This window comes from Ovis canadensis, chromosome 8, assembly GCF_042477335.2.
Source record: "Ovis canadensis isolate MfBH-ARS-UI-01 breed Bighorn chromosome 8, ARS-UI_OviCan_v2, whole genome shotgun sequence".
Taxonomy (NCBI): domain Eukaryota; kingdom Metazoa; phylum Chordata; class Mammalia; order Artiodactyla; family Bovidae; genus Ovis; species Ovis canadensis.
Window position 1 is genome coordinate 52,350,402 of NC_091252.1, and position 15,402 is coordinate 52,365,803.

Genomic DNA, 15,402 nt, shown 5'->3' on the forward strand with positions numbered 1-15,402 from the left:
TTTCATAACTCTGGTCAGTTTCAAAAAAGGTTTGGTTATGGCTCAGTCAGTAAAGAAGTGAAGTGAAGTGAAGTGAAGTCGCTCAGTCGTGTCAGTAAAGAATCCACCTGCAATGTGGGAGACCTGGGTTGGGAAGTTCCCTTGGAGGAGGGCATGGCAACTCACTCCAGTATTCTTGCCTGGAGAATCCCTATGGACAGAGGAGCCTGGTGGGCTGCAGTCCATAGGGTTGCAAAGAGTCCAACACGACTGAGTGACTACGTACAGCACAGCACAGGAACTTAGTAGGTTCTCTAGTGGTTTGTTACTTTGATGTTTTAAAGTGAAACTGAAAGTGTTAGTCACTCAGGCTCCTCTGTCCCTGGAATTCTCCAGACAAGAATATTGGAATGGGTTGCCATTTCCTTCTCCAGGGGATCTTCTCAACCCAGGGATGAAACCTGTGTCTCCTGCATTACAGGCAGACTTTTTACCAACTGAGCTGGTTCAGGAAAGATCAACTTCCTAAAGGATGTCAGAGCAATACGATTATGTCCAAAGAATATAAAATAGAAAATTTTTAAATTTGGGAAATGGTTTATTATTTTTCTGTATATAACACAAATTCACAGATTTTAAAATTATGTACAGTTAAAAGATGTCTTCTTTTTAAATGCTATATAGAGTGCTGACTGAATACTACTTTTTAACTGTTAATCAGAAAGTAAACATTTCATAAATAATTTTTTATATCTAAGATAAAATTTATTCTGTGCATGCTCTTGTAAGATGAAAGTTAACTATTTTACATAACAAAATAGTCACTTTTAAATTGTACTGTTAAAACAAAAAAATTAATATAGAACTGAGATCAACATTAATAACAGCAATTTTTTACAGTATCAGTCCTTAAAAAGGGAGTAAAAGAAAGACTTGGTTTTTATACAGTCAAAAAAATTAGCCTGATTAAACTTTAAAATAATAATTCATTTTAATCCATGCATTATATATATTACACTACTTCTCCCTTTAAACAGTTCCTTTAGTTTATTAAATTAAATAAAAGCAAATAATTTTTGTGATTATACAATCTAAACTTGTTGTGAGTTAAATGGTAATGAATACCTGAGGAAGATTTTGAAGCATTCTTCCCTAAGAATAACACAATTATTAGAGAAAATTCTTTCAAATAACTTTTTTAAAAAAAGAAAATAAACATATTCAAAGAATTATGTGTTAGTAAACTATCTTTAGAGCTGATTCCAAACATTCTTCCCTTGAGAATTAACTTTCTGTAATGAAAACAGAATCTATTTTAATTCTTTCAAATAACTTTTTTTAAAAAAGAAAATAAACATATTCAAAGAATTATATATTAGTAAACTATCTTTAGAGCTGATTCCAAACATTCTTCCCTTGAGAATTAACTTTCCGTAATGAAGACAGAATCTATTTTATCTTAATTTGAAATCTGACTGTTAGTGGCTGGTTGGGGTAGTGTGTTGGGAACCACAACAAAGCTCAGAGGTGAGTCTGCGATCCTAGATGATCTATATCTGTAATGAGAGCAGGAGAGAAATGGCGGTGTCTGTGCTGAGGATTTGCTGATCTTGTTTTTTATACTTTCTCTTAACCTCAGAACTGTTTCATAAAATTGTCTATTATGGGTTCAAGCATATAACATAAGCAAAGACAAAAATTCCTGTGTGGTAGATATCTCTCTAACTAAACTTTAATAAAATATAGTAAGTAATAAAAATTATTAGGTATGACATATTTAGAGTTTATCCCTAACAAAACATTTAGTGGCAAACTGTAATAAAAACAAAAAAATTCCACAGGTTATATCAGCATGAGTGTTCCTATGAATATGGTTAGTTATAATATAGGGAGTTATTCTTATAATTTCCTCTAGAAAGTGAATTTACTAATCACTATTGTACTAATTTCCCATGGTCTGAATATTCTGAGATATGGCAAATTCTCAAGTTATAAATCAGTTTAACATTAATCATGCCTCTTTTCAAAGACATGCTAGTTTGCTTTGAAAGCACTGCTGAAAAATAACTCATCAGACAATGACATTTATGACAAATTCCACTATTTGTTTCTGAATGAATGTCCTTATATTCTGACTATATGTATTCTGTATTGCTAACATTTAATAAATATCTAAAAAATATTCATGTAAGAGCATATATATTAGTTTTTTCTATAGTTCTAGTTACAAATATTAACTAAAATAACAGAGCGTCTTTTATTCTCTAGTTTTTAAAGAGATTCATTTTTTACAGGTGATCAATTTGTCACAATATGACAACAGACCACAAGTCTTTATCCCGTTAGGTAACATAAAAGTATAATGTTTTTAGATGGGGATATTATTATATACAAAAATTTAAAGTCTTTTAAATAAAATATTTCCATTATTAAATGTTACATCTAATAAAAAGTCAAACTTAGGAATGAAATTTTATTTCATATCCTTAAAATCTGAAATGCTACGTAAATTTTCTCTATTAATTTTAGTAAAAATAGCTTAAAAACTTAAAAGGTGGCAATCCAATGTTAGTATCAACTTTTTCTTAACAATTCATCTCTAATTAATATTAAATTTTAAAACATGAATAACAAAGTTAAAGATTGACAAGATATCATAAAAATAGTATTTTGGGCATTGTATTTCCATAATAATTGTAAATTGGCTATGTTTTTTTCAATAACTGAGAAGCAATTCTTAACTTTTATGAAAAGCCTTTATGAAAAGATTTTCCTTCTGAAGTATGGAATTCATCGTTACAAAGTAGAAACATTAGACATGCAAAATACCTAGCAAGCTCTAGGAAACCAGAAACCTGCATATGATGATATATACTGTGTTACAGAAAGCAGGCCTTCATCTCAGTAAGGCGTAAGGCATATTTTCTTCTGAAGAATTATTGGAACGTTTTCCAGAGTCTGAATGCTAATAGGACAAAGTTGATCAGATCATTAAAATATGAACCATGTGTATTATCTTTTACATCTTTGTTCTTCAACAGACAAATCAAATATATACACAGTTCTATTTCTTTGGGTGCAGAATATTAGTAGGATTAATTGTGTGCTAACTACTCTATGAAACACAAGCAATTGACTATTGTGAAATATAAACAGCTATCAAAGCAAGATTTCAATTCCAGTCACAGATTCAGCAAATTTATGCCATAAGGAATATTATTTGCACAACTTTTCTCTCAGTGTAACACTGTGAAAGGTGGTAATGATATTACAATCCTTAACAATGTACAAATTATTTTTATTAGAGATAATGGTAACAGTACATATTGATTTTGACAGTTTTCTTCCCATAACTGAAAACAAAAGGAATGTATTAAAATTAGGTAATTTCTATAATTATTAAACTTAAATCAATCCATTAAGAAACAGGTTGTCTGCTAAGTTCCTGGTGACCTAATGCATAAATTGCTCTTTCCTTTCTGTATTTTTCAGACCACTTGCGAGTTAGCTCTAGATAAAGACTTGGTTTATGAGGCCGGTAATCCAGGTACACGATATTACCAGTTCTTTTGGGAACAGCTCTTTCAATCTGAGTTCCTTCATGCCATTCATTAAAAGAGGTGATGGAAATTATACTGGGGTGGGCTTGGAGTGCAGCACTCAGAGCAGTCTCATAGTATTTCCCGTTGATTCGGTTACGAGTGTTATGAGAGTTCCACGGTCGGATGCTGGTATCTATGTATCCTGGGCCCACACTTGGGATGAACATTAGGTCGAACTGATCACAAAAATATTTTATCTTAGCCCAGTTTTCATAGGATGAGCCATAAGTAAAGCCATTTGTGGCAAAGTATGTGTAAATTCCATCAAAACCACCTCGAAGAATTCCGTATCTATGCTTTTTATCTACTAGAAGTGCAATAAACAATGCATCATAAGGAGAGTTGCGAATGCTCTGAGACCCTGAGCTGGTTAACAGATTGGCCCATTTTTGAGATGCTGTGATATAGGAATCATAGATATAAAACATTGGAAGAGCATTGCCGTTCTTAGTCTTGTACCTGTAAAAGGCAGGATGATTTCCATATCTAGAATATAAACATATATGAAAATAAAATGAAAATTCATGTCTTATTTCCCATGGCCAATTATTTATGTACTGAAAATGAAGGTAAGTAGTACAGTTTAAGTGTATTGTTCACCTTCTTTGTGGAATTAGCTATGTAAGTGTAATCATTAAAAATACATTTTTAATTTTACACATTGGGAAATGAGATACAGGATATATTAAGACATTAACAAACAAGACAGTAATTACTTATATGGAGGTTTAAAAATGACTAACACAATAAAAAATCCATTTTTTCTACATGAAGATACTGCTTTTGTGTGTGCGTGTATTCTAAGTGATGCATGCCCCAACTGTTGCTGACATGCTTCTTTATAAGAGTATGGCATCTGTCACAGACTATTATCAGTAAACTCTTAAACAAAATGAAACTGTACTAATAAATTCTTTCCCTGTAAACATACTGAAACATAAATGAAAATATTAGATGTGAATCTACCATATCTAACAGCAATTCCCATTTCATATTCTGAATTTCTTTTTTAAAAAAAGACAACTTTATATTCATAAAATTTACAGAATAATTTGGTAAATTATTTTTACAAATATGTTACAATTTTGTAACAATTTAAAATGCTAGATGACAAACATCATAGTCTAATATACACATAAGAGTAAAAACAGCAACTTGTAATTATTCATAGAGAAATTGAATTATAAGGAAATTCAGAAAAGTTCCTAAAATGATTGCAACATTCATTACAAAATTAAATTGATATTAATGTCATACTATGTCATTCAAATCCCTCAAATATAATTTAAATATACTTAAAACAGGAATTATAGGAGAAAAGATTTCTTACTTGTCTATAATGTACTTGACATTTTTGTACATGTTTTTATCATCTCGATTCTTATATGGTTCAATGTGAAAAGTGACCTAAAACAAAAAATATTGATAGAGAAAAAATTATGATTAAAAGTAAAAATGAAATAATAATAAACTGACTTAACCTTAAGATGAATACCTTATTGAAGTTGACTTAAATAGTTGAGTAACAATGTGTTAATTATTGCTGTAGAGCAAAGTGACTCAGTTATTGCTGTACAGCAAAGTGACTCAGTTATATATATATACATTCTTTTTTTCTATTCATATTCTTTTCCATGGTGTATCATGGGATATCGAATATAGTTCTTTGTGCTATACAGTAGGAGCTTGTTGTTTATCCGTTCTCTATATACTAACCCCAACTTCCCATTCCATTCCTCCCCACCCTATAGCACCCAACAGGTCTGTTCTCCATGTCTGTGATTCTGCTTCACAGATGGTTCATTTGTGTCATGTTTTAGATTTCACATATAAGTGAACAGCATGTGGTATCTGTCTTTCTTACTTCATTTTGTACGATAATCTCTAGGTCCATCCGTGTTGCTGCAAACAGCATTGCTTCATTCCTTTTTAATGGCTGAGTAGTATCCCATTGTGTATATGTTCCACATCTTTATCCATTCATCTGTTGATAAGACATTTAGGTTGCTTCCATGTCTTGGCTATTGGGAACAGTGCTTCTATGAACATAGGGGTGCAAGTATCTTTTTGAATTATAGTTTTGTCTGGATATAAACCTAGGAGTTGTATTGCTAGATAATATAATTATATTTTCAGTTTTTTGAGGAACCTCCATAGTGTTTTCCACAGTGGTTGCACCAAGTCACATTCCCACCAAGAATGCAGGAGGGTTCCCTTTTCTCCACACCTTCTCTAGTATTTGTTATTTGTAGACTTTTTAATGTTGGTCATTCTGACTTGTGTGAGGTGGCATCTCATTATAGTTTTCATTTATATTTCTCTAATAATTAGTAGGTTGAGCATCTTTTCATTCAACTACTTCCATCTGTATTTCATCTTTGGAGAAATGTCTAATTTAGGCCTTCTGCCCATTTTTGGATTGGTTTGCTTGTTCTTCTGTTACTGAACTGAATTAGCTGTTTATGTATTTTGGAAATTAGGCCCTTGTTGGTTGCATCATTTGCAAACACACACTTCCATTCTTTAGGTTTCCTTTGCTATGCAAAAGCTTATAATCTGATTAGGTCTCATTGTTTTGTTTTCATTTCTATTGCCGTGAGAGACTGGCCCAAGAAAATACTGGTACAATTTACATGAGAGAATGTCTTGCCTATGTTCTCTTCTAGGAGTTTTATGGTATCATGTCTTAAGTCTTTCAGCCATTTTGAGTTTATTTTTGTGTATGGTGTGAGGGTATATTCTAACTTCTTTGATTTACATGCAGCTTTCCAACGTTACCAGCAACACTTGCTGAGGAGATTTTTCTTTGAATTATCTTCAGTTTCCTTTATTAATGTTTTACAGTTCTCAGGGTATAAGTCTTTCTTGGCAAGGTAAGATGAATACTTACTGAACAAAGAAGTTGCTAGAGAATTCTAACAAACAGTAATAATGTTTACCAAGTGCGTTCTCATTTAAATAATTCCCTAAATATTTTATACTTTTTAACTTCAGTTAATTCTCACAACTCTATAAGGTAGTTACTATCTCCATATGAAGCAATCAAAGATAAGGCAGCTCAATGAGCTGTCACCCAGCCAGCTGGAGGCAATATAAGCAATCTGAATTCAAAGCTCAAATGTTTGATCACTGTGCAGTGGTCCATCCTATATGCTTATTCCTTTTAAAGAGTAAATAGGAATATATTCTATATTCAGAAATATCTTTCTTTAAAAAAAGGCAAAACAAAGTATGATCTAGAAAAACCTGGATTCTTTTTTCATGTGTGAACATTAAGTTTACATTTAAATGAAGTCAATAGCAAATGTCTTTAAATGACAGATTCTCCTATACAATTAAAATAGCATTTTACAAAATAATATACATTTAATATGTATTATTCAAATAATTTATAACAAAATTACTTAAAAACACACTATACTGAACAATAATTTTCAGAATACTCATTATTAAATACTCATTATTGATGTGGCTTATACATCACTACAATGATGATAGAAACAGCAACCAAAAATACTTTTAAAATATTGTGCACAGAAAAATTCAATTTTTCTAACGAAAAAAGGTTATATACAAATCAAGAAAAACTAATTTTGGCTACCAAAACCGTTCTGTAGGTCATTTATTACTAGCGGAATAGATTGTCATTTAAAGGAAAGATCATGTGTACTATATCTACTTAAGATGTGCAAAACAACTATGAGAATTTTCATTTTTATTACTAATTTTACTGACTTACCATTAAAAATCTTTATGGAAATCTAATGAACATTGATAATATTTTAAGTTTAGAGTGGTTCCTATGAAGCATGTATGGAATTAGAGGCTTATGTGCTACTGCAATATAAAATATCTTTGTTTTCAACTACCTTAATTAAAGTGAAATGTATTTTGCATTAATCAGTGCTACTGTTCTCATAGAATTAATTTTAAAGTCAGACAACATTCAGTGTAACTCACTTCCCACTTTTAATAAAATTTCAGTAATATTATACAAAGAAAGGTTTTGGTAGTAACAAAATATATTCATTTCTGCAGTATACTCTAAGTCCTGCTAGGGCAGATTTTGCAGTAGCTCTGATATTTGCTTTTTAACTTCAATTGAAAGAAAATTGACAAGGATATTTGTATTTTCATACTCTTACATAATGTAACCTTGGATAATCTTCCTTTAGATGCAACATTTTCTAAGTAAGTTTTATTTTATATATAAAGATACCATATTTAAACAAATATCCTACATTAAAATGAATTTGCTTGTAAAGTTGCAAACTGTAAATGGCTTTCTTTCTATAAAATGCAGATCAATACATTTATAGTAATTCAAAAAGCTATTATTGATATACAACACAATATTATCCTTCATATTTCTAACTCATTAATGATAATGATATTTCTTTGTAGGTTTAATTAATAATGTGATGTATCACCATTTCACTATTCTGTTTGGAAAAAAAATCTATTAGACCAATACTACAACTTTAAAAATGACAGAATCCTATATGTGTTTTAATCAGATGTTTGCAATACCTTTATAAGGGGAAGTAAGAGTCATATCTCTTTAAATTCATGTCTCATTAAATGGTGTTTTTCCCCCATAGCAGTAAGTTGAATTGGTGTATCACTATGCAGTTACAGGAGAAGGCAATGGCAACCCACTCCAGTACTCTTGCCTGGAAAATCCCATGGATAGAGGAGCCTGGTAGGCTGCAGTCCACAGGGTCGCACAGAGTCGGACATGACTGAAGCGACTTAGCAGTAGCAGCAGCAAGAGTCATATAGATGTTTCCTCATTTCATGCTTCTAATTTTAATCATGCACCCAAAGTGAACCTCTCAAGTGAAAACCTGATGATCCTGGAGAGTGGGATTAGAAACATGATGGCATAAAATGCTCCTATTACTTATTCCCTTTTAAATCAACATATGAGATATTCATACATGAGCAAAAGTGCCTCCGTGGTGTTTTAGGACCTAGTGTCTTACGCCAAGGAACCTAGGAGTTGTCTCACCCACCATGAAGATGATAAGAGACAAACTTCTATTTGAGCTGGGAAACAGAGGAGTCAGCCAAACTGCCTAGACTTTTGCTCCTGTCAGGCAAACACTGGGTCAGTGAAGACCAAGGCAGGCACTCACATATGAGACAGAGAACCTGCTGAAGTTTAATCCTCCCAAAGAGAGACTTCAGCACATAACTGGAGACCAAAAGTAAGAAATTAAGTAAACAGATAAATGCTAGTTTGGTGGCAGTAGACAAACTTTCTAAGCATCAAGTTCTGCCTAAGGAAACACTGAGAGGGGAAGTGCCTGGCTAAGCCAGCTGGACTGGAAAGTGGCTGAAAAGATCCATTCTCTCCACCAGTACCTAGAGTACTAAGATATGAAATTTATAACTAGGGGAAGGGAGGATATTAGGAAAGATGCAAATAAGAACTTCACTTGGTGGGAAAGGGACTGTTCTTAGCAGCAGTCCACCTAGGAGCCACTGGGATTACCCTGTCGGAACTGCAGGCACCCCCCATGTACCCAGTGCTAAACTCACTCTTTACTGCCACTCTATGTTGGCTCCATATATGGGTTCCCAAGGGCCACTGCCAAGAGAAAGCTCCAGTAGAGTGAGGGCGTGCTCAGAAACTACAAACTGGAGGTATAGCAACCCTTTAAAAAGAAAGAGAGAGGGCAGAAAAGTTTAAAAATTCACTCAAAAGAGGAAACAAAGAAGACTAAAGCAGATACAAATTCACAAAAACAAAGTAAAAACTCTAATATCAACACTACAAAAACATACCATCTGCTGAAGGCAATAAGAAAAGAGTTAAGGAGGTATCTACTAATTCATATGCAAAAACGAAAGTGCAAATCTAAAATAAATATGAAAGATCAAGGAAACATGGCATTACAGAAAAATTATCTATTTCTAGTGGTCAAACTCAGAGGCACAGAATACTGCAAACTACCTGATAGTTGAAAACAGATGTTAATCAACAGGTTACAAGAAAATCAAGACAATTCAATAAAATCATGAATAAAACAATTCTTTATTAAAGAGAATGAAGTTTTCAAAAGAACCAAACAAAAATTCTAGAACTAGATAGTATGCAGTACAGAGAATATTTAGCAGGGCAGAGAACATGAAGATAGAATGACTGACTTGGAGGAAAATTTTGAAATCACACAAAAGAGAAGAGAGAACTGAAAAAGAAAAAAGAGAAAAAGATTAAAGAAAGCCTACATGGTCTACAGATATTCATCCATATATTCTGAAAAATGTCAGGATAAACAGGATTTTAGACACAGAAGGCAGGGCCAGGGAGTTAAAGAAATAATAGATGAGAACTTTGAAAATCTGAGGAAAGATTTGGACATACAAGTCCACAAAACTGAGTAGATTATCCTATTATCTCCACACAAAAAGACAGTCTCCAAGATATTAAAGGTAAGCAGGGGAAAAAAAAAAAAAGAATGAACCCTACAATGGACTGCCATTAGGCTATCAGAAGATTTATCTGTAGAAACTCTAGGCCTCAGGGCAGTGGAATGACATATTTGAAGAACTGGAAGATAAAAATGGCCAGCCAAGAATACTTTATTGAGCAAAGTTATCCTTCAGCTAGAAAAGACAAGTAAAGGCTCTTCCAGAATAAACAAAATCTGAGGGAGTTCACCATCACTATACCTGCCATGCAAGAAATGCTGAAAGGAGTTTTTCAAGCTGAAATAAAAACATAAAAAATTACACAGTACTCTGATAAAGATGAGAAATACACAATTAGACTTAAAACACTGTAACTCTGTAGTAGGATGGTGTGTTAACACATTATTGTCTGGAAATGTATTAAAGGCCATAGGCAGTAGTTTCTGTAAAAATCGCCCAGTCAATGATGTGTTAACAGCTTCCCAGGTGGCTCCAGTGTTTAAGAACCCACCTGTCAATGCTGGAGATGCAAGAGATGCAAGTTCAATCCCTGGGTTGGGAAGATCCCATGGAGAAGGAAATGGCAACTCACTCCAGTATTCCTGCCTGGGAAATCCCAGGAACAGAGCAGCCTGGTGGCCTACAGTCCATTGGGTTGCAAAGAGTCGGACATGACAGCTGCCACACAAACACTCAACTATAGTCTAAAGGTTAAACGAAAGTAGGAAAAATAACTACTACAAATTGTTAATAAATATACAATAAAAGAGGTAAAACTTCCTTGGTGGCTCAGACAGTAAAGCGTCTGCCTACAATGTGGGAGACCTGGGCTCAATGTGGTCCACTGGAGAAGGGAATGGCAAACTACTTCAGTTTTCTTGCCTTGAGAACCCCATGAACAGTATGAAAAGGCAAAATGATAGGATACTGAAAGAGGAACTCCACAGGTTAGTAGGCGCCCAATATGCTACTGGAGATCAGTAGAGAAATAACGCCAGAAAGAATGAAGGGATGGGGCCAAAGCAAAAACAATACCCAGCTGTGGATGTGACTGGTGATAGAAGCAAGGTCTAATGCTGTTAAGAGCAATATTGCATAGGAACCTGGAATGTCAGGTCCATGAATCAAGGCAAATTGGAAGTGGCCAAACAGGAGATGGTAAGAGTGAACATCAACATTCTAGGAATCAGCGAACTAAAATGGACTGGAATGCAGGAATTTAACGCAGATGACCATTATATCTACTACTGTGGGCAGGAATCCCTTAGAAGAAATGGAGTAGCCATCATGGTCAACAAGAGAGTCCAAAATGCAGTACTTGGATGCAATCTCAAAAATGACAGAATGAGCTCTGTTCGTTTCCAAGGCAAACCATTCAACATCACAGTAATCCAAGTCTATGCCCCAACCAATAACACTGAAGAAGCTGAAGGTCAACGGTTCTATGAAGATCTACATGACCTTTTAGAACTAACACCCAAAGACGATGTCCTTTCCATTATAGGAGACTGGAATGCAAAAGGAAGTCAAATACCTGGAGGAACAGGCGAATTGGCCTTGGAATATGGAATGAAGCAGGGCAAAGGCTAATAGAGTTTTGCTAAGAACACACACTGGACATAGCAAACACCCTCTTCCAACAATACAAGAGAAAACTCTACACATGGACATCACCAGATGGTCAACACCAAGATCAGATTGATTATATTCTTTGCAGCGAAAGATGGAGAAGCTCTATACAGTCAGCAAAAACAAGACTGGGAGGTGACTGTGGCTCAGATCATGAACTCCTTATTACCAAATTCAGACTTTTACTGAAGAAAGTAGGGAAAACCACTAGATCATTGAAATATGACCTAAATCAAATCCCTTATGATTATACAATGGAAGTGAGAAATAGATTTAAGGGACTAGATCTGATAGATAGAGTGCCTGAGGAACTATGGATGGAGGTTCGTGACACTGTACAGGAGACAGGGATCAAGGCCATCCCCATGGAAAAGAAATGCAAAAAAGCAAAATGGCTGTCTGGGGAGGACTTACAAATAGCTATGAAACGAAGAGAAGCGAAAAGCAAAGGAGAAAAGGAAAGATATAAGCATCTGAATGGAGAGTTCCAAAGAATAGCAAGAAGAGACAAGAAAGCCTTCTTTAGCAATCAATGAAAAGAAATAGAGGAAAACAACAGAATGGGAAAGACTAGAGATCTCTTCAAGAAAATTAGAGATACCAAGGGAACATTTCATGGAAAGATGGGCTCGATAAAGGACAGAAATGGTATGGACCTAACAGAAGCAGAAGATATTAAGAAGACGTGGCAAGAATACACAGAAGAACTATACAAAAAAGATCTTCATGACCAAGATAATCATGATGGTGTGATCACTTACCTAGAGCCAGACATCCTGGAATGTGAAGTCAAGTGTGCCTTAGAAAGCATCACTACAAACAAAGCAAGTGGAGGTGATGGAATTCCAGTGGAGCTATTTCAAACCCTGAAAGATGATGCTGTGAAAGTGCTGCACTCAATATGCCAGCAAATTTGGAAAACTCAGCAGTGGCCACAGGACTGGAAAAGGGCAGTTTTCATTCCAATCCCAAAGAACAGCAATGCCAAAGAATGCTCCAACTACTGCACAATTGTACTCATCTCACACACTAGTAAAGTAATGCTCAAAATTCTCCAAGCCAGGCTTCAGCAAACATGAACTGTGAACTTCCTGATGTTCAAGCTGGTTTTAGAAAAGGCAGAGGAACCAGAGATCAAATTGCCAACCTCTGCTGGATCATAGAAAAAACAAAGAGTTCCAGAAAAATATCTATTTCTGCTTTATTGACTATGTCAAAGCCTTTGACTGTGTGTGTCACAATAAACTGGAACATTCTGAAGGAGATGGGAATAACAGACCACCTGACCTACCTCTTGAGAAACCTATATGCAGGTCAGGAAGCAACAGTTAGAACTGGACATGGAACAACAGGCTGGTTCCAAACAGGAAAAGGAGTACATCAAGGCTGTATATTGTCACCCTGCTTATTTAATTTAAATGCAGCGTGCATCATGAGAAATGCTGGGCTGGAAGAAGTACAAGCTGAAATCAAGACTGCCGGGAGAAATATCAATAATGTCAGATATGCAGATGATACCATCCTATGGCAGAAAGGGAAGAGGAACTAAAAAGCCTCTTGATGAAAGTGAAAGAAGAGTGAAAAAGTTGGCTTAAAGCTCAACATTCAGAAAACGAAGATCATGGCATCTCGTCCCATCACTTCATGGGAAATAGATGGGGAAACAGTGGAAACAGTGTCAGACTTTATTTTGGGGGGATCCAAAATCATTGCAGATGGTGACTGCAGCCATGAAATTAAAAGACACTTACTCCTCGGAAAAAAAGTTATGACCAACCTAGACAGCATATTCAAAGGCAGAGACACTACTTTGCCAACAAAGGTCCATCTAGTCAAGGCTATGGTTTTTCCAGTGGTCATGTATGGATGTGAGAGCTGTACTGTGAAGAAAGCTAAGCACCAAAGAATTGACGCTTTTGAACTGTGGTGTTGGAAAAGACTCTTGATAGTCCCTTGGACTGCATAGCGATCCAACCAGTCCATTCTGAAGGAGATAAGAAGGCTGAGTGCCGAAGAATTGATGCTTTTGAACTGTGGTGTTGGAGAAGACTTTCAGAGTCTCTTGGACTGCAAGGAGATCCAACCAGCCCATTCTGAAGGAGATCAATCCTGGGATTTCTTTGGAAGGAATGATGCTAAAGCTGAAGCTCCAGTACTTTGGCCACCTCATGCAAAGAGTTGACTCGTTGGAAAAGACTCTTATGCTGGGAGGGAAGGGGGGTAGGAGGAGAAGGGGACGACCGAGGATGAGATGGCTGGATAGCATCACAGACTCGATGGACGTGAGTCTGAGTGAACTCTGGGAGATGGTGATGGACAGAGAGGCCTGGCATGCTGCTATTCATGGGGTTGCAAACAGTCAGACATGACTGAGCAACTGAACTGAACTGAACTGGACTGCAAGGAGATCCAAGCAGTCCATTCTGAAGGAGATCAGTCCTGGGTGTTCTTTGGAAGGAATGATGCTAAAGCTGAAACTCCAGTACTTTGGCCACCTCCTGCGAAGAGCTGACTCATTGGAAAAGATTCTGATTTTGGGAGGGATTGGGGGCAGGAGGAGAAGGGGACAGCAGAGGATGAGATTGCTGGATGGCATCACCAACTTGATGGACATAAGTTTGAGGGAACTCCGGGAGTTGGTGATGGACAGGGAGGCCTGTCGTGCTGCAATACATGGGGTCGCAAAGAGTCGGACACGACTGAGCGACTGAACTGAACCGAAAAGAGGTAAATTGTAACATCAATATACAAAAGGGAGGAGCAAAATAGTGGATAACTTACGAGGTTATAGATAAGTTTGTATAGACCGAAAATGGACTGTGATATCTGAGAGATGCTTTATATAACCTCCCTTGATAACCACAAGCAAAAATTTAGAGCAGATCAAGAAGAGGGGGATAAAAGAGTATATCACCATGAAAAATAATCCAATTTACAAATGTAGGCAGGAAGAGATAAGAAAAAAGAAATAATAACAATACAAAACCAGAATGCAATCAATAAGACTACATATAATAATTACTCTGAATGTAAACATATTGACCTCACCAGTCAAAAGGCACACAGTGACTAGATGGATAAAAAAATAAGACCCAACTGTGTGGTGTGTTATCAAGAGACCCAGTTAAGCTTAAGGATGCACAGAGACTCAAAGTGGAGGGATGAAAAATATACTACATGCAGCTGGAAATTATAGTGGAATATCAATTTCAGAATGTAAATTTAAACAGGACCAAGTAGAAGTTTTTTATGGAAAAGTTTCTATGTGCTGTAACAATTGCGATGTTGTATTTTAAAATTATTTTTTGTGTTTCTTCTGGTTACTTTCCTTCATATCAACATCTTTACAATTCATTGTACTTATGATTACTGTTATCTTTCTTGTTTACAAAACTCCGTGATCAAATATTTTTGTTTCTTTGTAGTTTTACTGTATAATATTATTGAAATAACTATATCTCTGTTCTATTAGGAAAAATAAAATGGTTCTGCTTCAAGAGGGTGATGTAGGAAGATTATGACTTACCTCCCTCCACAGACAAACCAAATCTACAGCTTCCTCCAGAAAGAACCTGCTGGAGTGACCTCATCACATCTGGTAAATGAGAGGGAAATCAAACCAAAGCAGGTAGGAAAGGCTGAGACAGAATCTCGTCATAAACCCCATCCCCAGTAGTGACATACAATCCAGAGGGAACTCAAAACCCAGAGCTTCTCCCTGAGGAATAAATAGTTTGTATCCCATATCTGGCATACCAATTTCTAAGACTAGCAC

At 35.5% G+C, this 15,402-nt stretch overlaps 1 protein-coding gene across 1 annotated transcript in view; it reads right to left on the reverse strand.

Moving 5' to 3' along the window:
• Window positions 1–2,191: 2,191 nt before the first annotated feature.
• Window positions 2,192–15,402, reverse strand: part of MANEA (mannosidase endo-alpha) — an 80,382-nt gene continuing 67,171 nt past the window's right edge. Inside the window, exons 4-5 of the mRNA XM_069599246.1 lie at window positions 4,912–4,988; window positions 2,192–4,067 (exon numbers count right to left, since the gene is read on the reverse strand). Of these exons, the coding sequence (XP_069455347.1) occupies window positions 3,398–4,067; window positions 4,912–4,988 (747 nt within the window). The 3' untranslated portion in view covers window positions 2,192–3,397. The remainder of the gene's footprint in view (window positions 4,068–4,911; window positions 4,989–15,402) is intronic.